The following is a 25,676-nucleotide window of genomic DNA, read 5'->3' on the forward strand; positions in this document are numbered from 1 at the left end:
GGTGTTCAAACCCATGACTACTGAGTTTCTGCCAATTAGCTGGTTCTGGTAGAAATAGTACAAAAATGTATATTTAGTTTCTTTTCCTCATAGTGACTTAGTTATGACTTGTAATCAGTACTTGCTATTACAAATATAAGAATGAAACTACTTTGGTGATAAAACTGAGAGAACAGATTTATAAGATATAAAACTGAGTTGAATGGTCAGGTAACTTTTTTCTTTTAATAAGAAACTCTTTCTTCCAAAGTGATTGTGACAGTTGGAAGAAACAATGATATGAGTTATATGGTCATAGAGTCACCTCACCTAAGTATCCAGGGTGGCTCATACATTCAAGTTATAAATGTTCAGTTACCCCTTTCGGGAATCACATACCATTAACTCTGGTGGGAAAATAGGCTCCTGGGTAGGATCTAATGGCTGGAATTCCTCTGGATTGAACAAAGATGGTGAGAGATTTAACTGCAAAAAAAAACAGGGAAGAAGAAGTAGAGATGAATAAGATGAGAGGAGGAAGAAGAGTAAGAAAAGGAGAATGAGGAGGAGGAGGAGGAGGAAGAAGAGGGGAAGAGGAGAAAGAAAGAAATAGAGAAAGAAATTAGTTGAAAGGAGGAGAGAGAAGGAGGCAATAAAGAAAAAGGAAGATTAGGAAAGAGGAGAAAAAGTAGGAAAAAGAAGAAGAAGAGGAAGAAGGAAAAAGAGTAAGAGAAGAATATATGGAAGAAAGTTGGAAGACAAGAATAAAGGGGAAAAAAGGAGCAATAATAGGAAGACTCTTGCAGGGTTCCCTTCCCTTACCTACTGGCAGAGAAGTAGCAGAGTAAAGATGAGAAATGTCTTTGGAATGAGTTTTGAAATAAACTCAGGGATATGTAGGGCAGTGGCCCACAAGAAGCATCAAACCTTCTCCCTCCCTTGCCCAAATGGCAGCCCCTTATCAGTTTTGAGCAGCACAGGCTTTGGTTGGGGTGGGGTTGGGACTGAAGGTGAGGGTCAAAGGCAGGGCTGACCTGGATGTTTTCCTTTTGATTCATGCAGCAGTTTGGATTTTCTCCCTTTCCTCCACAGCATCCCCCATCCTAAAGAACAAGGAACATTCACATTTACTCAAATTTCTTCGAGGTTAAAGAAAATAGATTATCTTTCAGAAAACTGCAGGCCTTGTTTCCTCTCCCTGGAGCAATGAGTTTAAAAGAGATCTTCCATCTCATTTGTTTCCCCGAACAAGAGTTGGTGTCTGCATTAGATTTTCTGTTGCTTGGTCTAATCTAATCACAAGGCATTTTTAAATCAATATTTATAAGCTACTTGTTATAGTCATAGTTTACTTCCAGGTAGAGATGATACAAAGTTCATATCTTGACTTGAGTCTCTCTACTCCAACCTCTACTCCACATGATTTTCCTTAAGCAAAGAATGGACCATGCTTTGTCCATACAAAAAAAAAAAAACCTTGCCCATAAATCTACCCATGAACCTCTAGCCTCAAATAGAAACTCTTCTTTTTGGGAGTTGAAAATCCTTCACAACTTAGTGTTCTAACCTCTCTTTCCATTCTCATTATGCACCACTCCCCTCATTTGTGCTTTAGTATGACCAACCTGACTTTGCCCATCCTCAGTCAACATCTCATCTCCAATTTCATACCTATTATGTATTTCCTTCTCAACAACATGCTTTAGAACCCTTTGTTCTCTTCAAACCTCAGTTCCAATGCACCTCCCACCTCATTTGTCTCTCCAAACCATATTTGGTGTCTGTATTAGATTTTTCTGTTGCTTGGTTTAATCTAATCACAAGACATGGAGCATTTCTAATGCCCTCACCTTCTAGGATAGCCTCTCCATCAACAAGTTGCCTTTTTTGCATATATATTTTTTACATATATATTTATATATGTACAAGTTGTCTCTCTCAAAAGAATGTAACCTCCTTGAGGGCAGGGACTGCTTCATTTCTGCCTTTGTATTCCCATGCTTAGCCCATAATAGATGCTTATTGGCTGATTAACTGATTGATATTTGATTTTTAACAACAACAATAATTCCTATTATATATGTAGCACCCAGACACTGTTGTTGATGTTTGTTATGACAAGGCATATGAAGAGAAGATTCAAAAATGGATATCAAAAATATGTTCTCAAGGAACATCATTCTAATGGAGGAAAGATCTTTATGCAAATAGTTATGTTACAAGAAAAATAAGGATAAAGGGAAGAAGAAAATGTTATGACAAATTTAAGGAGGGGGAGAGAGAGATCATTGCTATTTGGGGAAGTGGGGCAAGAAAAGCTTCAAGAAGGAGATGGCACACAAGTTATTTCTTGTAAGAAAGAGGGACATTGAGGAGGAGAGGAGATACAAGTATATTCCAAGCATTGCAACAATGTCATAGAGATGAGAAATAGAATGAGAAGAGAAAAACAGAAAGATAGGCAGGAGTCCAATTTGACTAAAATATAGTATGGATGAAGGGAACTAAGAAGCATGTGAAAAATTTGGCTAGGTAGTTTGAAGCAAGATTGTATAGGGCCTTAAAGTTGGGAACAGAAATTTATATTCTGTCAGGAAATAAGAGTCAAGAGAGTTATAGGAAATTTCATCTATTTTTTTCATGAGCAGATATTCCTTCTCTTTGAAGAATCAGGGAGGATTTAGGGGTCTGGATAGCTTTTCTGGAAAAAAGCAAGCCCCTCTTCTACAAAATTTTGTCTTCCCTACTGTAGCCCCATTTTCTTTCTTCTATGCCAGCCTCTTGGGTGGTCTTATCTGTAACAATTCTCTCAACTGTTAAAATAACAAGCACTTCCTCAATTAGAAGACCAACATTGCATAGTGTTGGCACAGGATCCTGTTGCTAAACTTCCTCTAAATTTAAGGACATTGAGATGTCATCCTGTCCTCTTCCAACAAAATGTTGGGAGATGACCACTGAGTTGTTAAATAGCTTCCTCTGAAACACTCCAAAACAGATGACCCAATCATCACATGGTGAGGGTTCACAATTGGAAAAAAAATTTTTTTTTGAAAGGTTTACAAAGAGCTTCTTTACAACAGCCTCATAAGACAAGTTATACTCATTTTGAAGATGAAAGGACCAAGATTTGGAAAGGTGAAATGAATTGTTTGTTATACAGCTAGTAAGGGGCAGAACCAAGCTCTCTTGGTATGGTAGAAAAAGTGTAATCATAGGATGTAGATTCAAATTCCTCTCCTCACATCTGCTTCTTGGATGATCTTGGGCAAGTTAGTTGAGTCTCTATTTTCATATTTGTAAAATGAGGGTGGAGTAGATGACCTCTGAGATCCTTTGCAGCTGTAGATCTGTGATTCGAGGTTGGAGAGGATTTCCCTTTTACTATCCTGCTTCTGGGTAGTAGTCAGCACTTTATATGGTGTCAAGGACTGTGTTTTTATTGAATTTTAAAGGAAAAATAGCCTTGATGCAATTTGGGGCACTAGTGATAGGGTTCGACTAGGAAAGAATTTTACAATGACTTAGGACTCAGAGTGATAAGGGACAGATAAGTTTTATTTCATAGGTACAAGGTCATTGCATTTGGGCTTTCTCCCTAATGGATAGGCAGCTAGCGGGGGGGGGGGGGGGGGGGGGGAGCTAATATAGATACAAGGGGATGGGCTGTGTTCTGGGAAAGGCCTAAGGGTCAAGTAATGAAGAGGATTGCATCAGGGTATTCAGGAGCAACAGAATTTAACTATTTGCTTTCTGTCTAGCATTTCTAAGGCAACAACATATATTATCTTGCCCAATTAGAATGTAAGCTCCTTGAAGGCAGAAACTATCTTTTTGTTTGTTTGTTTGTTTTTAGAAACTATCTTTTTAAATTAATTTTTTTATCTCCAACTCTTAGCACAATGTCTGCACAGAGGAATCACTTAATAAATACTTATTGCCTGCCATTAATAAATCCTGTCTGTCAAGATCATTCTCTGTGACTAACTCTAGGAATAGAACTGAGAAACCTTGGTTACCAGAGCAGATGGCTTATAATAATATAACACCACTTTAAAGGTTTACAAAGCACTTCACAAGTATTATTCATTTGATTCTCACAATAACCATTGATAATAAGTATTATTATTATTTCCATTTTACAATTGAGGAAATTGAAGTTTAGCTTTCCAAGGGTCATACATCTAGTAAATGTCTGAAACAAGATTTGAACTCAGGCCTTCCCTTGTGCTAGGTCCAGTTCTATATACTCTACCAGCTTTATTATAAATAAAACATTTTTCTAATGCTTAATGGCAAAGCTCTTTATATACATTATCTCATTTGAGTGTCACAACATTCATGCCACATAAATGGGGGAAGGTCTCCTTATTTTACAGATGAGGAACCAGTCTCAGAGTGGTCATGTAGCTTGATGCTGGTTATAGAGTTAGTACTTGTTAGAAGTAAGATTTGATTCCATGTCCACCACACTACCCATATCCTCTAATATAGGGGCAAGGTATAGGAAGAAAAATGAGTGTACTCACCCCTAAGGCTTGGTTTGACTGGTCTTCCCTAGAGGGACAACATTTAAAGGGCTCAGGAGTAATGGGGTTTATACTGAGGAACAAGAATGGTTAAAACTTTGCTCCTGATCAGAGATTAAACAAGACACTTGATCAAGCCCTGAAATATCTCAATAGTGGTCAACAGGGTAGAGGGGAGGGAGAGGCATCATATTATCATATCTGACCTCAGAGTGAAAAGACCAGGATTCCAGTCTCAAATCCATCTTGTGACTTTTTTCCGAGTCCCTGCACCAATCTGGGCTCATTCATTCATTCATTCATTCATTTATTCATCCATTTAATTATTTATTTATTTGTTTATTTGTTTATTTATTTATTTTTAAAGGTTATGGGGTGGGATCAGGGATAAGTGTGAGAATAAGGGACCAAAGATCTCTTCTAGTTCTGACATTTCATGATTGCCAACTTTTAAAATTATCACCTCCCTGTAGATTCAAAACTCCTGAGATTGATATAGGACTTTGTTTTAGAATCAGAATCAACTCAAGCATACAAAAATTTTGGAAATTGGGTAAACTATCTGGGAATTAAGACAAGAAAATTCAATTTAGCCCTAGTCTCAGAGCTATAACTAGGATGAGTAACTGGGGGGGGGGGGACTTCTCCCCAGAATTTCAGCATGTGACCAGTTCACTGTCCTGAACCACTATTTAAAATCACTTCAATGATCATGCCTCACCTTTTCCCACTGTCCTCATACCAACACACACACATAAACATCTATTTGCCAATGCTAACCATCTCTGTTGGGCTACTGGTTCTGTGGCTGGATTTTCTGAAGGGGAAACTACTTTACTAGTGCTACTGCACTGAACCGGGGTAAGCTAATCTCTATAAGCAGTCTCCCCCATCCCCCCATCTCCAATTTTTCCTGGCTGCTAGAATTACTACCAGCAGTTCAGCCTCATCTTTGTTATGCTCTACAGCAAGGGTGTCCAGCCTTTCAGTTCTTCCGGGTAGCATTGCCCTACAAAATCTTGTAAAGGGCCACATAAAGAATTCAATATTCATTTATGACTATTACCAATGAGTATAATAATGATAAAATAATAATTCCACATGAATGAACTTTGAGGATCACATACAACCCACAAGCCACAGGTTAGACACACCTGCTCTATAGGTTTTGGTTTTTTGTTTGCGGGGGAGAAGTTTATAAGAATTTAATCCAAATACTCCATGTTTCCTGACAGTAGTATATAACCCCATAAGCATACAAGAGCCACTACCTTGGGGGGGGGGAATCTCTTAATAACCAGTCTTATGAATTCCACATATACATGCTTTAATACACACATGCTTTCGTACACACATGTTAAATTGAGCTGAATTGGTCATGTATCATTTGCAGTACCTGTAAGCCTGGCTGGTCTTGCAGAGTTCTAAATAAAGCTAGATCTTGCATTTCTTTAAAGGATTAACTTCTTACACAATCTTCCTCTTCCAGGAACCAGTTCAGAACAAACCCTAAGTAGCACATAGGAATGGAAAAATCTCTGTTCTCAAACAGGAACACTTCCTTAAATTGAATGACAACAGAACAGCCCAGTGTGATGCACTGAAAACAGCCCTAGGGTTTTGAAGCTTGACTCTCACCTTGCCACCTTTGTCAGTTGGAGATTATGTCAACACTTAATTTCCTCATCTGTAAACTGAAAAGGATGGACTATAAGGTCTCTAAGGCCCCTTCTAACCCATTTCTAAGATCCTGGACCCAGTAAAACTCAGGTAGAAGTGGAAAATACTTTTTGAGTGAGTCAAACTGAGAAAATAATCTTTTTTATGACATTATAGAGAAAAACAACATTGGTCCAATGATGAACCAATATTACAGAGGACCAAGGTTGAAACATTCACATACCAGAGGTGTGATGGATTTAAAAAAGAGAAAGATATAGATTTTGGAGGCCTGACCAATGTGTGAATTTGTTTTACTGGACTATGCGTGTTTATGATGAGAGTTTTGTATTTAATTTGGGTGTTGATAATGTTTTTTTAAGAAAGGAGGTAGAGCAACATGATTAATCTGTTCAGCAGAATTATACATATAGAAACATACATTAGGTTGCTTTATATTTAGATTTGTTTATATTTAGGTTATATTTATATTTAGGTTACTCCCCTCAGGGGGGAGGGGGGAAGAAAAATGTAAAACTCAAAACCCTGCAAAAAAATGGTTGGTGAAAACTACTGTTGCATGTAATTAGAAAAACAAATAAATAAAAAAATTTTTTTTAAAAGAAAGGGGGTGGACCAGTGGAAGGAACATTATTATAAATATAAAATAAATAATTATAAAAAATAAGAAAATATTCCTTGAGGGGGAATAAGATATGATCTGTTATACCTCATAGTACCTAGATAAACTACTAACTAATAAGTAGGTTTGAAGATAATTCCTTACTCTGATCCAAGAGTATTTATACCATTCTCCCCATGTCCATGTTCCCTAATTCCCTCCATAGGCTATTTTATCAGGGGTTGAAGAGCTCTTATATGGAATCTGAGCTAGGGACTAATAATGGCCCTAGAAGATTTCCAAGTTCAATGAGAGGGAAATGCAGTTGGGATAAATGGGGAAGATAAGCCAGAAAAGCAATCACTCCACAAAGAAACAGTCTTAACTCCAACTGCACATAGTAAAAAGTCCTAACTCTCCCTGAAACCTATGCTTCTCTATCTGCCATTGTAGTATGATGGGAAAATCTCATTTGGTTGCCAACAGTTCGATACATGCCTCTGTGACTTACCATTTACAGGCAAATCACCTAACTTGCCTATACCTCAGTTTCCTCATCTGTAAAATGAGGAGATTGAACTAGATGGCCTCTGAGATCTCTTTTTAATTCTTTATCTATGACACTTTTCCAAAGATCCCTTGAAAAACTTCCCTCATAGTTAACAAACTCTCCTCCAACCTAGATTAGCCTTCCTTGCACATTCCTTCAATACCCCCAAACTAGTTTCTTCCTGAAGAAACCACGTCTCTTAGGGACTCACCCTAAGATATGATATTCTTTCTCCTGTACTCCCTAAAATGCTGGTCCAGGAGGAAGAAGAGGAGCTGAAGTAATTCTTACTCCCCATAGCCCTTCAGACTCTCTCTCTCTCTCTGCCACCATTATTCAGCAACCACTTCTTCCATAAAGTTCATATTCAAGACCTGAATACAGATTAAAGCAAAGTATTTTTTACTTTTTCTATCATTCATTCATTCATTCTTTCTTTCTTTTCTAATCTTCTTGTACAAAATTAATAATATAGAAATGTTTATATATCAGATATCTATCATCTATCAGATTACTTATAGTCTTAGGGAAAAGGGAAAGAGGGAAGGTTAGAAATTGAAACTCATTTTTAAAAAAATTATAAATTATTCTAACACATAATTGGGGAAAATATTATTAAAGTAAATAAAAGCAATGGCTATCAAGGTTCATGCAAAAAAGTAGACAGTCAGACAGACAGGAAGACAGACAGGAAGACAGACAGGAAGACAGACAGATAGATAGAGTTCATGCTATCCTGTCCAACTTATTCCTTTTCTTTGTGGACCTCTAGATCACTCACTCACTCTCCCTCCTTTCTAATAAATGCACTACCTGTCTTGTAATCTTCTCCATCATAGTTCCTTATTCTTTATTATATCCTTACCTCCCTGTTTTTCAATCTCCTTAACTCCTATGATGACTGTTGGTAAATATTTAACAACCAGCTCTGAAAAATTTTCACTTTTAAGTTTAATCTTCACTATTAATATTTTCCCCATTACTTAAGTCTAGACAATCAAGAAAATTATCAATCAAACCCTGCTGTGTATAGTGTTTGCAGGTTCTAATATGTAAATAATCAAACTGAAAATTTAACAATAGGGTTTTGTGAGTCAACACAACTTGACTCCAACATGCCTCTACTTCTATCTCTAGTCTATCTGAGCCATCTACAAAAATGCTTACAAAGCCTCCTCTCTTACCCACCCACTCTACCTCACTTAATTAAACTTGCTCCCAGGCACCCAAATTCTTAGTTATGGCATTGGATTCAGCAGATGTAGGTGTTTATTGCAATGAACAATACTTTCTATATTGGGAAATACAAAACACTTTCCTCATAACAACTCTATGTCATAAAGAGTATTATTCATCTCAATTTTGTAGGTAAGAAAACTGAGACTTGCAAAAGTTAAAAGACTTTTTCCATGGTCAACAATTCAATTTTATTCAATTCCTAAAGCATTTCCAAGTACTTATCAAGTACCAGATATCATGGTAAGCACCAGAGAAAGAAAAACACAAATGAAACAGTCCCTGATCTTGTGAAACTTCCTTTCTACTTGGAAGGGTCAAGGGGGAAGAGATAATATGAAAACTGGTCAGTAAATAAAATATGTGGATATAAAAATAAATAGAAAGGAATTGGGGAGAGGAAGAAGACCCACAACAGAGAGAAAAAGAGGAAAAAATTTCGTGACAAAGGTGGCTTGAGCTGAATCTAGAAAGAAACAAAGTTTCCAATAAGCAGAACTGAAATTAAGACAATTCCAGGCAGACTGTGGAAACAGTAGTTTATTTAAACCAGGCAATACTTTTGATACTTTGAATTTATGTCAGCTCTCCCCTCCCCATGACAAGAGCTAGGGTAATAGCTGACCAATGGCACTTACCCTCGCAAATGTCCTATAGCCTTGAAGGATGGGTCTGTAGCCTGTACAACGGCACAGGTTCCCTGTGGAATTGAAGCAAAAATGCAAAGATGTCTGTCAGTGGTGATTCTCAGTAGAGCAAAGAATTATAGAGAATGGATTTGAGGATTAGGTTGGTTTATAGTTAAAAGAGACTTTAGATGGCACCAAGCCCAACATTTCATTTTACAGATGAGGAAATTGAGGCTCAAAACTATTAAGCTGTGTCCCAGAGTTAATAAGTATTTGAGTCAGGATGCATCTATCTATTGTATTACTTAGTTGCCCAGGAGTCACTATTTGATAAATTCATAGGGGCAAATAGCCCTCCCCTCAGCAAGATAGGGGCAAGACTATATTGGGGTGTGTTCCAGTGAATAAGAGTGCTGTGCCTAGAAATGGGAAGGATTCAGAATTCAAATCCAGCCTCAAACACTTAGTACCTATATGATCCTGTGGGAATAATAATAATAATAATAATAATAATAATAATAATAATAATAACATCAACCTTCCAGGGTTCTTATAAGAATCAATTAGATATTAATTGTTAAAATATTTAGCACAGTGGCTGATACATAGTAAGCATTATATAAACATATATGTTTATTATTATCATTTATTATTTATTATTCTTATTCAGGTACTTATTGCCATTGAAGAAGACAACCCTAAATGCTTGTTGCCTACTGTCTGCTAAGAAACAAGTCTCTTTCCTCACAACTTAGTATTGATCTCTGTCTTTATTGCTGTCCTAAAGTAGCAGATTTCCACACATTCACACTTATACCATATGTATATATATATATATATATATATATATATATATATATATATACACACACACACACACACACACACACACACATATATATATATATATATATATATATATATATATATATATATATATATACACACACATATATATGGAGGAAAAGAGACATTTGAACAATTGTAGACTGGCTCTTACAGAGTTCCTCAAATAGACTTTCCATGGGTCCTTAACCTTCACTCCTTCTCCCTCCCATTTTGTGAGCTAGAGTTTTGCAAAACTCTGTAGCGGTCAATCTATGAATGTTTAAATGTTTATTTTAAGTATGCATGTTGTGTAAGTGATGGTGGGGGAGTGGGTTGCTACTTCAGGGCAGTAATCAATATTAAGTTGTGAGGAAAGAGATTTTTGATTTTTTTTTTAGGTTTTTGCAAGGCAAAGGGGGTTAAGTGGCTTGCCCAAGGCCACACAGCTAGGTAATTATTAAAGTGTCTGAGGCCAGATGTGAACCCAGGTACTCCTGACTCCAGGGCCGGTGCTTTATCTACTGTGCCACCTAGCTGCCCCAGAGATTTTTGATTCTTAACAGACATTAATCAGTGTTTGAGGTAGAATTTTTAGCTTGGGCTCAGTAGCATAAAAAGTCTCCCCAATAGGAAAAGGTTTCCATTTTCTACCAGGTCTTAATCCTTATTCTATGGATTTAAGAAATTCCCTGTTACAGGAATCACAGAATCTTACAAGAAACCTCAAAGGTCAACTGGTTCAGTCCATAGTTGACAAGAATGCATTCTTTGACAACTCTGATGATTGCTCCTAGTATCATGAGATCACATGGTATTTATTCTAAAGACCAATAAGGAACACGTCAGTCTTTGAGGATCTCCAAGTCTGGAGGAACCTCTCATTTCCTGAAGTTGTATATTCCAGTTTTGGATAACACTAATTTCTTCTAAGTTTTCCCTACTCTACTACATCAAACCTAAATTTCCTCCTTTTGCAGCTTCTGCCCACTGTTCCTAGTTTTGCCTTCCAGGACTAAGAAGAAGGCTAATTCCCCTTATCATAAAAGACTTTCAAATTCTTGAAGACAGCTCTGCACCTGCCTAAATCTTCTCCCTCTTTCAAATAGTGGAATTAACTGTTTTATTTCTCCCAGTACTCCTCATTTTAAGGGACCAGCTCAAGTCTTAACTCTAACTACTGTCCTTTTTTTCCCCCCTGCAGTATCCCCAGTTCCAAGAAATTCTCTAGGTTACCTCCCTGGACTGCTGTAGGGGTCAGGGTGGGGATGGGACACCAACCTTGGAAAGCATTCTCAATCTCTTCTATTGTAGGTTCAGGGTTGTTCCGAAGCAAGGTATACATACTCATGACAATTCCAGGGGTGCAGAAGCCACACTGGGAGCCATGACTTTTGGCTATTCTTTCCTAAAATAGAAGGTACAAATTGTTGAACCAGCTGCCCCATCCCAAGGCTTTGACCACTGCTCTAGCAAAGTTACTCATTCAATATTAGAGTTTATTATGTGCAGAGACCTGGCAGAATATAAAGTTTAGATAAAATGGAGGCCCTGCCCTCGAGATTACATGAAGCCCACTATGGGAATAAGATACAAATACAGTTAACTATGATATAAAATGCTACATCTTAAATGCATGAGAGATTCAAAGCAGAATTAAAGACTAAAAGTTGCATGGACTGTCTCAGGATAGTTGGATTCCATCTCTGGAGGTCTTCAAGTGAAGGCTGTATAATCATTTGTCAGAATATTATAATGAAAGTTTTTTTTTCAAACATGATTAAGCTAGTCATTTAGGTCCCTTCCAATTTTGATTCAGTCCAATGGGAAGGTCATTATTAATTAAGGCATGAGGAAAATGTATCAGTGAACTTTACGATGGTCTCTCTACTTAAAGGGACCACATATCCTAGACCAGTTGGGAATTTTTGTCAATAATAGTTGTGATGTGACAAGACTACCCTGTCTTTTGAGTCAAGTTAGGAACTTTTTCTACATTAAAGGAGCTCTCTAATATACAGGTCCAATCCAAGTTGGAAAAACCACTAGATTTGTTGTCAGAGAACCTAAGATTTGAATATAGGTTTGAATCCCCATTCTGTCCCTTAGAACCTGTGTGACCTTATGTAAAATGCTCAACATCTCCACTTCAGTTTCTTATTTATAAAATACAAGGGCTGGATTTAATTTATTTCCCTCCTAGTTCTAAGACTGTGATTCTATGATCTTTAATAGGAATAGCTAAGAAACTGATGGTTTTACTGGTCCCTTTTAGCTCCTGGTTGGAGAAAATTGGAGGGGAGTCATAAAGGGCCAGATACAAAGAAGTGCAACTTTTTTGGAAATTATTATTTAGGAAATAAATATTAGTTCTCTATGACCAATAGAGGCAACATTCTTGGTAAGGGTGGGTAAAGAAAGGATTTAACCAAACACCTTATTTGGGCTCATTTAAGTAGTTGAGATTGTCAGACTTTTAGGAATAACCTGTTTCCATGTGTGAGAATGATTGTTAGGCAGATTATCAGGTTAAAACATTTCATTCTGCCTTTCATCCTTTGTTTCAAAGCAAGTAGAAGTATTCATTAATCCTTACATCATTTCCACAAGTTAAATAAATAAATATTATGCTGTCTTTACTCCTCTCAGGTTTTTTTTCTTTTTGTTCTGATTCTTCTTTTACAACATGATTAATATGGAAACATACTCAAAATAGTTATATAGTTATAAATGTATAATCTATATTAGATTGTTTTCTGTCAAGGGGGAGGAAGGGAGAAAAATGTGGAACTCAAAAATTTGCAAAAAGTGATTGCTGAAAACTATCTTTACATGCACTTGGAAAAATAAATAAATTTAATTAAAATATATATTTCTTGAGGGCAGGAACTATTTTGGCCTTTATATTTCTAGTACTTAGCACAGTGTCTGACATGCAGTAAGCACTCATTGAATGATTTTGACTGACAGAATCATAGACTTGAAATCGAAAAAGATCTTTAAATTCATTTAAGTCATCCAAATCTCTCATTTTTACATATATGGAAACTGAGACCAAGAGAAATTAAGGGGCTTATTCAAAGGCAGATTAATAAGTGGCAGTCATCCTGTGTCTACAAATTCATCAAGCTTTCCACTGTACCATACAGTGTAGCACATTTATTTATGTTTATCTAATAACCCATGAGGACAAGACCTGTAATTTCTCTGTGCCTCACCCCATTGCCTAGCTGAATGTTTGCTGAATGAATGACCAAGAATTTGCAAAAATAATATCCTTTGTCAGATCATGTGTCCTCATTTTTGATTCAGAAAATAATGCTATTTTAACAGGAAGCCTCACCATTCATAACTATCATGAGTAGAAAAAAGATGTCATTTCCAGTACTGACCACAGTACCTATACAATAGGCATTTGATATTGTTTGATTAACTGATTTCCTCTCTTTTCTTAACTTCTAGCTTCTTCCTCGAATCAAAATATAGGGCAGTCAATATTTTGCAATAATCTGTTCCACAGGAAATACTGGACTCAAATATCACTTCCTTCAGTTTCTTAGAACCCATAAAAAATTACATGGTCTACTTTCTCTATTTTATAAACTCAGTCCAGTGGTATAAACATCAGAAATCAGAATTACGTACAAACCCAATATTTGTAAAACAGTTGGGCCTGGTGTCAGTAAAAATATTTCCCTTGGTGGTGTCTAGGGGAGAGTCTCTGTAGACTTGCTGGTGCCAAAGAGCCTGCTTCTTCTTCTTCTCTGGTTTACCAGTCTCAGAATCAGCCTAACTCACCTGTACAGGATGCAGCCTGGTCTTGGTGCTTCCTATTCCTTCCACAGTAGTCACAGCAATGTGATGGAGGGAGCAAATGGGGGCCAGACAGGCATTGGCAGAAAAGTGGCTGGAAACCCAAGTAAAGGATAATAGATTTAACCCTGGAAAGGACCTCAAAGACCACATAATGCAACTCTCTCATTGTACACATGTGGAAACTGAGACCAAGGTCATTATATGATTTACCAAAGATCACACAGATTAATAAAGAGTTTAATGTAAGACTTGAACACAGAGCATAGATCCTCTTTTTTTTTAGTTTTTTTTTTTGTAAGGCAATGGGGTTAAGTGGCTTGCCCAAGGCCACACAGCTAGGTAATTATTAAGTGTCTAAGGCCGGATTTGAACTCAGGTACTCCTGATTCCAGGGCCAATGCTCTATCCATTGTGCTACCTAGCCACCCTTTGCATAGATTCTCTTTATGAGGATCACATTGCATATTCTCTCTCTCTCTCTCTCTGTCTCTCTCATATTTTTTCTTTCCTCTCTCTCTTCTTTCTTCTCTTCTTTCTCCTCTCCATCCTCATTTCTTGCTATTTCTTTCTTTGTCTCTCTCCCCCTCTCTCTTAATCTCTCCTATATTTCTCCTCTCTCCACCTTTCTCTCCATTTTTATGTCTCTTGCCCCATCAGCTTTTACCTTCTTCCTTCCCTCCTTCTTCCCTTCCTTCCTTCCTTCCTTCCTTACTTCCTTCCTTCCTTCCTTCCTTCTTAAGATCAGAGGTAGCCCAGAAATAGCCGATCATAGTCACAAAATCTCAGTTTGAAAGTGCCCTCAACAATCATCTTATGTGTGTGTGTGTGTGGGGGGGGGAACCTATGTCTCCAGAGATAACTCCTTTCATTTTGGGACAGCTCTAACTATCTGAAAGTTTAAGTGCCCCAGGCACTTTCTAGCTGTGTCACCTAACCTTATTTGCCTCATTTTTCTCATTTGTAAAATGAACTGGAGAAAGGAACGGTGAACCACTCCAGTGTATCTACCAAGAAAATCCCAGATGGGGTCACAGAGCTGGAAATGATTGACCAACAAATGTGTTAATTTGCATCTTCTACCCATTGCTCCTAGCTCTATTCTGAGTCGTCAGAATAACTCTTCTTTCTTATGACTGTACTTCCAATTTTTGAAGATAGCTTTCATTTCTGCCCCTATTCCTAAAATACAGATACACACACACACACACACATACACACACACACACACACACACACACACACACACACACACACACACTTATACTCTATGTTCTCATTTCCAGGTCAAACATCCTGAGTTCCTTCAATCAGTCCTCATGTATGTGTAATATCAGTGTCTTGAGACCCTTCATTATCATCCTTGTTGTTCTTTTCTTTCTTGGAAATACAAACACATGTGATCATACTTGAGTCCTGGCAGTCACATCAACAGGTAAAGGATACACAACTTTGTTCTGGAGCCGATCAAACTTGGATAGCATCACTGTGCAGGCCCCACAGCCACCTTCTCCACAGCCAAGCTTGGTCCCACTTAACCCCACTGGGAGAACAAGAATTAAGGAAAAGGGACCCACTACAAGATTATCTTTTTTTGCCGCTCATCTACTGGATATGCTTGAACAGAAGAGGCACCTGAGGAGTCTCCCACCCAGGTAACAGTGCTGGGACACTACATTTATACATGCCCTATTTTTCCTCATTATAGGCAAGGGAGAGAACCAATGCTCCTTGTTAATATTCCCACTGTTAATTAGAGATGACTCACTATTTCTAGAACATAGCAGGGAAAGGGCTGTCCCCATTTTTATAAAGGAGGAAACTGAAAGAGAAAATGTCCCCAGCCAGTTCTGTGGGACACAGATGCAATCTTTCCAAACCCATTACTAGAAGTGGGCAGTCCTACAACTCTTCTTCACATGAAACTTGAAAGGTCCAAATAATAAACATCATAGGATCACAGTTTTAGAGCTAGAAGGGACTTTAGTAGTCATTGAGTCTTTGACCTGTGCCCATCTCAAGTCAAAACCCAGGGTAGTGTGTCTACCTGGCATAGACCAATAAGAAGGCTGGATGATCTTTAGCTGTAGACTTGAGTTGTAGCCTACAAAAGGCATAGGCCAATCATCTTCCTACCCAGTTGCCAATGTCCTTCCTCCAAGAAGTGCTGTGGTCTGAATGGATAAATGAAGTTCCTCATGTGGAAATACCTACACTGATATAATCATAGTTCCGGCTAAAAAAAAGATATGTTTTGTATTTACATAACAATATTCATAGCTAATTTCTATGCAGTGCTTATTGCTTATTATGTGCTGGGGCAGCTAGGTGGCACAATGGTTGGAGTGCTGGGCCTGGAGTCTTCCTGAGTTTATACTGAGTACTTTGTAAATATTATTTCATTTGATCTTCATAACAACTCTTTTTTTTAGGTTTTTAAAAAATTTGCAAGACAATGGGGTTAAGTGGCTTGTCCAAGGCCACACAGCTAGGTAATTATTAAGTGTCCAAGGCCAGATTTAAACTCAGGTTCTCCTGACTCCAGGGCTGGTACTCTCCACTGTGCCACCTAGCCACCCTCATAACAACTCTTTTTTTTCAGGTTTTTGCAAGGCAAACAGGGTTAAGTGACTTGCCCAAGGCCACACAGCTAGGTAATTATTAAGTGTCTGAGACTGAATTTGAACCCAGGTACTCCTGACTCCAGGGTCGGTGCTTTATCCACTATGACACTTAGCCACCCCTTCTCATAACAACTCTTAATTCCATCTGAGTCTGCTATATGAATTGGGGGGTGGGGAGCAAAGAAGGAAGGAGATGGTATGGAGTGGCAATCAAAGGAAGTCTATAAAATAGACAGAATAAGACCCAGGATGGCTGATGGCAACTGGAATCAGAACAGCTACTACTCTTTCCTTCTCTGCTTCCATTTTTTAAAAAGCAAAGGACACAGATTAATCCACATCCCCACCTGGGCTGTTTCCTGGGGTAACCCAAGCCTGTAACATAATGCCTTGCTCTCCTGGCTTCTGTCCATTAGACAAATGACAGCCCCCAACCCAAGTCAGTCATCAGAGAAGTTCTATCTCTCTGAACTAACATAGGTTGGGTTAAGTGAATATTGCTAGATCATGGTTCACCAAAAACAGCCCTTCTCTTGCCTGGAGATGTTTTATTTGTGACAAAAGTGAACAAAAGCTAAATGGGACACCCTTTCTGATCTATTGACTTGAAAGCCCCAAAATTAAAGTTTTATATCTATAGAATCATGGACAATTGGGATTTTTGTGGATTTCCAGTTCAAACTCCTCTCCTACCCCAGCATTCTCCAACCAGTACCACATTTGACTATTTTTCCACAGGGAAAAAATAAAACAGATAGCTTATCAACAACACAACTGGGACTAGAATTTAGGTATCATCCCTGGCCCAGCTCTTTCCCCTCAGAATTCTGACTTCATCCTCTGAAGGCTAAACCTTTTCTTTCTCAAGTTTCAAGGATACATTTTCTTCTCAGATAGACCAAGAGTGTTGTTTCTGGATCTGCATTCTTCTCCACCACCTATAAAAGGAGAAAAGAAAAAATACATCACATTGAGCACTCAGGCAGCTTGAAATATTTTGTTGGAATTCATCAGCAATTCATTATTTATTAATTTCCTACCACGTGTAAGCAACTGTACAGGCCATTAGGGATAGAATGGCAAAAATAAAGTATCTCTTGCTTCCAAGAATGATATATTCTATTGGCAGAATATAACATGCATGTATAACTAAGAGGGGAATTAAAGTGAGTGGGTATGCTAACAACATGTGGGAGAAGGAGGAGAGAAGGAGTCTGGGAAGGCTTCAAGGAGGAGGTGGAAACAGAACCAAACCTTAAAAAAAGACTAGGACTTTGAGGGACAGGATGAGGTGAGCATTACAGGCATGGAGTTCTTCTTGTTCTGAGGTATAATATAAGGTCCTGATTTGGGAAGCAGCTAGTAGAATAGTGTGAATTAAAGTTTTAAATGGAATTATAATATGTAGGATCTTAAAATGTCAGACTGAAGGGGGTGGCTAGGTGGCGCAGTGGATAGAGCACTGGCCTTGGAGTCAGGTTCAAATCCGACCTCAGACACTTAATAATTACCTAGCCGTGTGGCCTTGGGCAAGCCAATTAACCCCATTGCCTTGAAAAATCTAAAAAAATAATGTCAGACTGAAACTGTACTTTAAGCCTCTAGAATATGGAGAGCATCTGAAAATTTTTAGTGAAGAGAATGACCTGGCTAGATCTGTGACACCTTTAGGGAAATTATAGGGGTAAGCAGTATCCAGGAGCCAACCAGACTAGCTCATACTGATTGTTAAGTTTCAGTGTGAGAATGTCAGCTGCATTTCAGGGCTTGATTTATTGCTCTCTTGATTTCATAGATTTAAGAAAGGGATGAATAAAATTATAATTATTCAGATTAAATTGAAAATTGTATCAGAGAGCCTCGTGTTAAACAATTACCATCACACCCTTGGGGCAATTGTGAGCAAGAAGGGTAGATTGCAAAGGTGAGAGATGGGATGCAGGGAGACCAGTTCAACTGCAATAGCCTGGTGAGTAATGATGAGGATTGAACTATGGTAGTAGATTTGTGAGGAGGGGGAGGGAGAATGATGGGAGAGATATGCATGTGACATGTACAAGGCTTGATCTTTGACTGTTTATGGGACATGTGAGAGTAAAGGTAAGAGCTGGGATATCACTCACAAGAGTTTGTTAGGATCATTGGGGTATAAGAAGTCAAGTTAAAGCTAGGAGGATAACTCTAAAGGTTATGGAAGAATTAGCTTAGTAAATAAGTATAATGAAATATTCTCAGTCTTAAAATCTTAACGCCAAATTGGACCAGGGTACTGAACGTTCTATAGCATATTAACATTATAATATGCCCTATACTTTCTGTTTTGCTTAAAGTCAAAGTCCCTATTAGGCCACACCTATAAGTTACAGTGATGTCAGATAGCAAATTGGGAAGGATGCCAGCCCAGCATAATTATAAAATCATGGAATTAGAGATGAAAAGGATCTTAGAAGTTACCTACAACTCCTTTATAATATGAATTTAATAACCTCCATCTCTGTAGGGGACAGCCAGACTTCTGGTCTATAGAAGACATATAGTTTTATTGATTATTAGTTGTTAGACAGCAAAATTTGCTAGTTTTTTAGGTAAAAAATTTCAAGTCTAGAGTTTCATGGAAGGCATGTGGTAGGGAAGCTTAATAACCTCATTCTGAGAGAACAACTTGGTTTGTCCTGGGCTAGAGCATTAGGAAGCCCCATGCATAGTCCTTATAAGCTAACTCCTGGCCTATATCAATAATCTCCTGAATAGTGATCCATTCTCTACCTACTCTTATCCAGTCTCCTCAGATTAATCTTCCTAAAACATGATCATCATTCCCTGCTCAAAAGCTTTTAATTGTTCCCCATTTTCTCTGTAAAAACATCCAAATTTCTTAGTCTAACATTCAAGGCCCTCTACAATCCATCCTGTCTTACTTCATTTCCCATTACTTGCCTACATGGAACTCTACTCAAATGGTTCACCATTGGCCAAGCACAATTCACACTTTCCTACCTCCATGCCTTTATTCATGTGGTTCTCCCACCAACTAAATGTCCACTTATTGTTCACTGCTCAACTCAAGTTGTCCCTCTTCTTTTATACCTTTCTTGATTTATTTCTCCAGCTAGAAATATTCTCTCCCTCCTCTGAAAAAAATACACTGTATCATTCTGTAACATTTATCATAGACTACTTTTGCTGTGGAGATCTGTCTCTCTGTATAGTCCTCAACTAGACTGGAAACTTTATATCTTTTATACTTCTCTAGATTCCACAATAACTAGCACAGTGTTGCAACAGAATAAAGACTCAGCTGGTGGATTAATGAAGGCTGAAGCTGAATTCAAATCCTGTCTCAGACACTGGACAAGTCGTTGGAGCCTCAGTCAATCTGAACCCATTACACTATGATTGATAGAAAACATTTCTAGCTCCATGAGTCCTTCTGGGGAATCTACAACTCCATTAAGGAGAAATACTGATTGCTTTGAAGTATATTTGTCCTGAAATTGCAAGAATAAAATAAATATAGACTCTTAAGACATGCTTGTTGACAAGACTAGTTTGTTAAAATTATTACATACTTTTTTTGTCATTGTGGGTATCCTCTTTTAAGGAGACAGATCATGACCTCATTCTGATCTGGCAATCATTGAAAATTGTTGGGGCCAAAAATATCTCACCCCCTTGCAGCAAACCCCATGTTACTTCTCAGAACTTAACATGATGAGTGACTGTCTATCCCCAAATCTATACTTGAAATATTTCCAGTTTTGTAGGACCAGACATTTTGTAAGCTTCAGAGACATACTTGATATGATTCAGAGCTTGACAAGGTTTCTTAACCTAGGATCCAGGAATTATTTTATGTTGATAATTCTTATTTCAATATAATTGGTTTTCTTTTTTTATCAATGCATTTTATTTAATATTCTTAAAACCTCCTTTTTGAAAAATGTCTATAGGCTCCATCAGACAGCCAAAGGGACCCTTCATCAAAAAAATCAAACTTAAAAACTTAGGACAGGGTCCTAAATTATCCTCTATGCCCCAAAGGCTTTTGTTGAAGAATAAAGGTGCAGACTCTTAAGACATTCTTGTTAACAGATAAGCAGGATAAGTGCGAAAGTAGCTTGTTAAAATTATTATGTACTTTTCTAAAGGTAAACTGTATGCAATAGATTTACAACTTCATATATCCTCCCTTTCTGTTCTACATGCCATATAGAAATGTTTCCTTCTTTGGTGCTCTTTAAGTACAGATTTTTAAAATCTAACTTCTTTCCTTTTTTCAAATGTCCTAGAGAGAACAGAAGGAAAGCTAAAAGTAAAGAGGACAGATTTGAAATTGAATTTACTACATTCTTAAAAGGAAAAATCAATATCATATAATTTTATTTCACATATAGAAATGTTTGGTTCATGTGATGCATGTTACATTCAGAATTTTTAAAAAATTTAGATTAAAAAGAAATGTTAAATTAATTGCCCTGGTCAGATCATTCCTGGAATGTTGTGTTCATCTCTTTGTGCTTTATTTTAACAATGGCAACCTAAAAGATGCTCAGAGTAGAATAACCAGGGTGTTTATGGGGAAAAGAGACTGTGCCATGCAAGGATTACTTAAATGTTTAGATATTTAGAGCCCAGAAAAGAGAGAGCTTAAGGGAAGACATGAAAATCTATCCTGGAAAATATAGTATGGGAAATCTTTTATTGAGTTATTCCAAAGACTATGTTAATTGCTTTACAAATATCTCATTTGACCTTCACAATACTATTATTGCCCCCATTTGATAGATGAGAAAACTGAAGCAGGTGGAGGTCAAATTGATTTGCTCCATGTCACACAGCTTTCTATCGCCAGACTCAGCAAACCATATCCTTTGCACACCTAGCTACAGTGTACCCAAATGTACACATTTCCATACATACATGTATGTGTTTGTGTATGTTATATTATTTGTATGACTGGGAGTCAAAGGGCTTGGGTTCATATCTTGGATTTGCAATTTATGTAATCTTTCTTAGATTACTTAATCCCCCTGGGTCTTGGTTTCCCCATCTATAACATAAGGATATTGAAGCAAGAAATTTCAGTGATTTTTTTCCATTTTTTTCTATTATCTGATGAATCACTATGAAGATGGATTAGATTTCACTGATTTAGACTGGAGAGCAGAACTGGAGGATGTAATGGATGTAAATACCAGAGAGACAGATTTGGGGATCAATGAAAAGAAAAAAATAAATAAAATATTAAACACTGTCCCAAATCAGAATGGACACAGCAAATTCTCGAATACTGAAAGTCTTTTCAAACAAAACTGGGAGGATCACTCATCTAGAATGGTACTGAGGTGGTTTCTGATCCAGGATAAATTTAACTAGATGATCTGAGAAGTTCCTTCCATCTATGTGATGTCTAAACTCACTTGCAATCTTGATTTATTTGGGGACAAATGGGGAATCCAGAAATCTATGTGCCCTCAGAAGAAATATCCTTATTTGCCATGGAGTAACAGAGCATATCTGCCACCTCAGGCAAGATTCTTTCTTCACCTTTGTATGTGTGATTAGAGCCAAGACTGTTGAGGATATTTTAGAATTGTAAAATGATAATAAAACAAAAATATGTGTATGTATGTAGGTATATATTATGCAAAACAATACATTTCTTGCTATAAATTTGTATAGAATGTATTAGAATGTATCAATTATATATTATTACACTATATATTTTCATTTATATGTACAAATACATATGCATATGTGTACACATATATTTACTTGATAATTATCTATAGCTAATATGTTATAACATGTTTATTATACAATATATTATTTTATTATACTAGCATCTGTACAGGTACACATGTAGATGAATATAAACATAGATGTTTCTGTAAATGTAAACATTTCCACACATACATGGATGTGTTTGTGTATGTTAGCAAGACAGTCCATTTCTTTTCGTGGCAAAGGCAGCCAAGTAGGCAGATGTGCTTGGAGCGCCCCCTCTCCTTTTCCCCATTCCTTCTTTTCCTTTTTACTCTAACACATGTATTACTTTCTATGTCAAAAGTTTCTCCTCCTTCCTAAAACTTGACATTTAACTTGTAATTATTCTTTATAGTCTTCATATGTATGTGGTAACTTTTATAATAGGGTCATAAGGTCCTTAAGTAAAATACTATCATATTCTTTTCTTTGTATTTCTTGCACATAGTAGATACTAAAATAAGCATTTGACTGCTATTAAAAAATACCACAATCTTCACAATAGTAGGTGCTATTATTATTCCCACTTTACCAGTGAGGCAACTGAGGTCAACAGAGGTTAAGTGACTTGCCCAGGGTCACACAGATAATTATATCCAATTCCTTCCAATATTTGAATATTTTCAAATAAAAACTAAAATATACTTGTTGTTCCCAAAAGTTTTAGATGCGGAACATAAGTAGATGTAAATAGGGAACTATTTCAACAAAACAGACATTTTCTAGCGGATGTTCTTATCTGGGCATGAAAGAAAATAGGGAATATCTACTCTATGAAAGGCATTGTTAAGTTACAGAAAGAACCCAGATTTTAGAGTCAGAGGAATTGGCTTCATTTCCCACCTCTGGCACTGATTAACTGGGTGACCTTAGACAAGTAACTTCTGTTAAGGTGCCGGACTAGATGATTTCTTTTTCTTTTTCTTTTTTCTTTTTTCCTGTTAGGTTTTTGCAAGGCAAACGGGGTTAAGTGGCTTTGCCCAAGGCCACACAGCTAGGTAATTATTATTAAATGTCTGAGGTCAGATTTGAACTGAGGTACTACTGACTCCAGGGCCAGTGCTCTATTCATTGTGCCACCTAGCTGCCCCTTGGACTAGATTATTTCTAATGTACCTTCTAGCTCTAAATTCTATGATTTTTTTTTCTTTCCACCCCTTACCCCTTCAAAGAGAGCAGATTCAATTTCAAGCAAATGGTCCATGATCTTTCAACTGTACGACCACTCAGTCTGTCCCCAAACTTGCTGAGTTTTCCTGGGTCATTGTCTAGTTCTAATTTTGAACCTATCCAAACTAGAGAGAAAAATCACTTGTACTTTCTTCTCTCTCTCCATAGTAAGAAGAGACCAAGGAGAGGAGGTGACTGCATTGCATTCTTTGACTGACTATATAAGTGCAGAGATAGCAAGAAGTTTGTAATTGATGGTGATTCTCCACTACCAAAAGAAAAGTTCCTAGCCAAGCAGGCTTCCAATAATCTAAGAAGCTTTGTTTAGTGATAGGCTAGGACCCTATATGGTCCATAGAATGTAAGGCTACCTAGTCCCTTTGATTTTTTGAAAGCAAGGACAGTATTCTCAAATCAAACAAGATATTTCTCTGCTTTATCTTTATTTAATGCATCCATAATACATCCAATGCACATATATAAAAACATACATTATCTATATACATATACACATTCACATGTATTCACACATAAGAATCTCTTCAGTCACCCACCACAGAAATCCAGGACCTCTTAGGAACTTGTAGGATTTAGAAGTAGATGGACCCTTAGAAATCACTATTTAAATTCCCTCATCTTACAGATGAAGATGCAAAGGTTTCAGGGGGGTGATGAAAATTGCCCAAAATCTCACCAGCAATGAGTGGTAGAATCAGAATTCAAACCATGGTCTTCTGAGTTCCAAGTCAACATCCTTTTCCACTATGCTGATCTGTACAGCAGATTTAGTTATTATATTATTATTCCTCCCAGACCAGTTTCCCTTCTACATTTTTATTTCCCCTCCACAAGACTCTCTTGTCTCCTGAATGTTTTCCCTGTAATCTAGTCCAGAAAAAGTTAAACTTCTTATAAAAACTTAGCATCAGTTCTGTGAGATTGCAAAGAGAAAGAAAAAGTACAATCGAACACACACACACACACACACACACACACACACACACACACACATACACACGACAAAACACTTTCCTGATGAAAAACAACCAATAGAAAAGGCCTTGCTTACCTTTTTGCCATTGACAAAAAAAACCAACTTGTCAGGTGCCATGATCACGGGTTGAGGTCCTCCTGCTACTCACACCTCACCCTAGAGTCACCTCTCCCAGCTGTCTCTGCTCTGTTCCAGCAGAAAGAGTTGTCTCCAGATGCAATTTAATCCTAAAATGAAACTAAATCAGCCACTGACAAACAGGCACACAAAGTCCTTGGCAAAAGTCTCAACTATTTACATAATTTCCACCAATCCTACCCTCCAATGACCAATCCACTTGTGTGTCCTAACCCCCGGACAGGGCTGGATTTCTTATCCTTTGCCCACACCTACTCTGCTTTATGTTTCCTCACCTCTTGCTATTGGAGGGTGGAATTGAAGGTGGGGCCAGGGAGACTTCACCCGACAGAGGAAGGCATGTAACTGCCAGCTTCTTCTAGCCTCCAGAAACACAAACTTCACTCCAACTTCAACCAGAGCTCTTCTTTATTCTTTTATTCTCAAACATAAAATAGGTGCTTATTAAACAGTTCCTGAGAGTGTTAATTAAAGAGGTAAAACTAGACAATCTAAACGTTTTTAAACTAGTTGTTCCTCTAAATTTAAAAGGTATCATGAGGGGAATTGGAAACCAAGAAGCCCCCAGAATCTGAAGAACTGAATTAAAAAGCTAAGTCCTGCCATTACTAGTTGCATGACCTTGAATAATTACTTAAACTCTCTTGGATTTCAGTCTCATTTATAAAATAAGGAATAATAAAAATAATTTCAATAAAAATCTCATAGAAATATGAGAAACAAATGAGATGAATGAAAGGTATTTTGACCTATTCATGAGAAATATTGTTTTGATCATTTTTTCAAGGTGCCACATAGTTTAAATGTAACAGCAAAAAATTCCAAAAACACAAAAACAAATCTCAACAACTAGGAATTTTTTCCCCTCATCTGGACCCACAAATATGTCCTGTTGAGAATTCCTTCATGTGGAAGTTCCTTTTGCCAATATAGATTGGCAACTACTTGAATCTTATCATGTGGCTTGGAGAACTGGAGCATCTTACCAGCAAATGTGTCAGAGGCAAGATTTGAACAGTTCTTCCTAACTCTAAGGCTAGAATAGTATCCATTGTGCTATGTTACCCATAGCACATACAAGGAGAAATTCACTCAGTAAGGCATCACATATCCTTCCATATGTAGCAGAGGTCTCCTCTACC

At 37.4% G+C, this 25,676-nt stretch overlaps 1 protein-coding gene across 2 annotated transcripts in view; it reads right to left on the reverse strand.

Moving 5' to 3' along the window:
• XDH (xanthine dehydrogenase) overlaps window positions 1-24,791 on the reverse strand; it is a 76,634-nt gene extending 51,843 nt beyond the window's left edge. The window contains exons 1-9 of one of the 2 annotated variants that reach the window (XM_074209664.1): window positions 24,715-24,791; window positions 24,472-24,623; window positions 17,347-17,404; window positions 15,289-15,385; window positions 13,828-13,936; window positions 11,311-11,437; window positions 9,214-9,275; window positions 1,014-1,082; window positions 379-465 (exon numbers count right to left, since the gene is read on the reverse strand). In XM_074209664.1, the coding sequence (XP_074065765.1) occupies window positions 379-465; window positions 1,014-1,082; window positions 9,214-9,275; window positions 11,311-11,437; window positions 13,828-13,936; window positions 15,289-15,385; window positions 17,347-17,404; window positions 24,472-24,513 (651 nt within the window). In that variant the 5' untranslated portion in view covers window positions 24,514-24,623; window positions 24,715-24,791. Of the gene's footprint in view, window positions 1-378; window positions 466-1,013; window positions 1,083-9,213; window positions 9,276-11,310; window positions 11,438-13,827; window positions 13,937-15,288; window positions 15,386-17,346; window positions 17,405-24,471 lie in introns of both variants that reach the window. The other variant, XM_074209663.1, reaches the window with a different exon arrangement.
• Between the last annotated feature and the right edge of the window lie 885 nt (window positions 24,792-25,676).

This window comes from Macrotis lagotis, chromosome 1, assembly GCF_037893015.1.
Source record: "Macrotis lagotis isolate mMagLag1 chromosome 1, bilby.v1.9.chrom.fasta, whole genome shotgun sequence".
Lineage (NCBI taxonomy): Eukaryota > Metazoa > Chordata > Mammalia > Peramelemorphia > Peramelidae > Macrotis > Macrotis lagotis.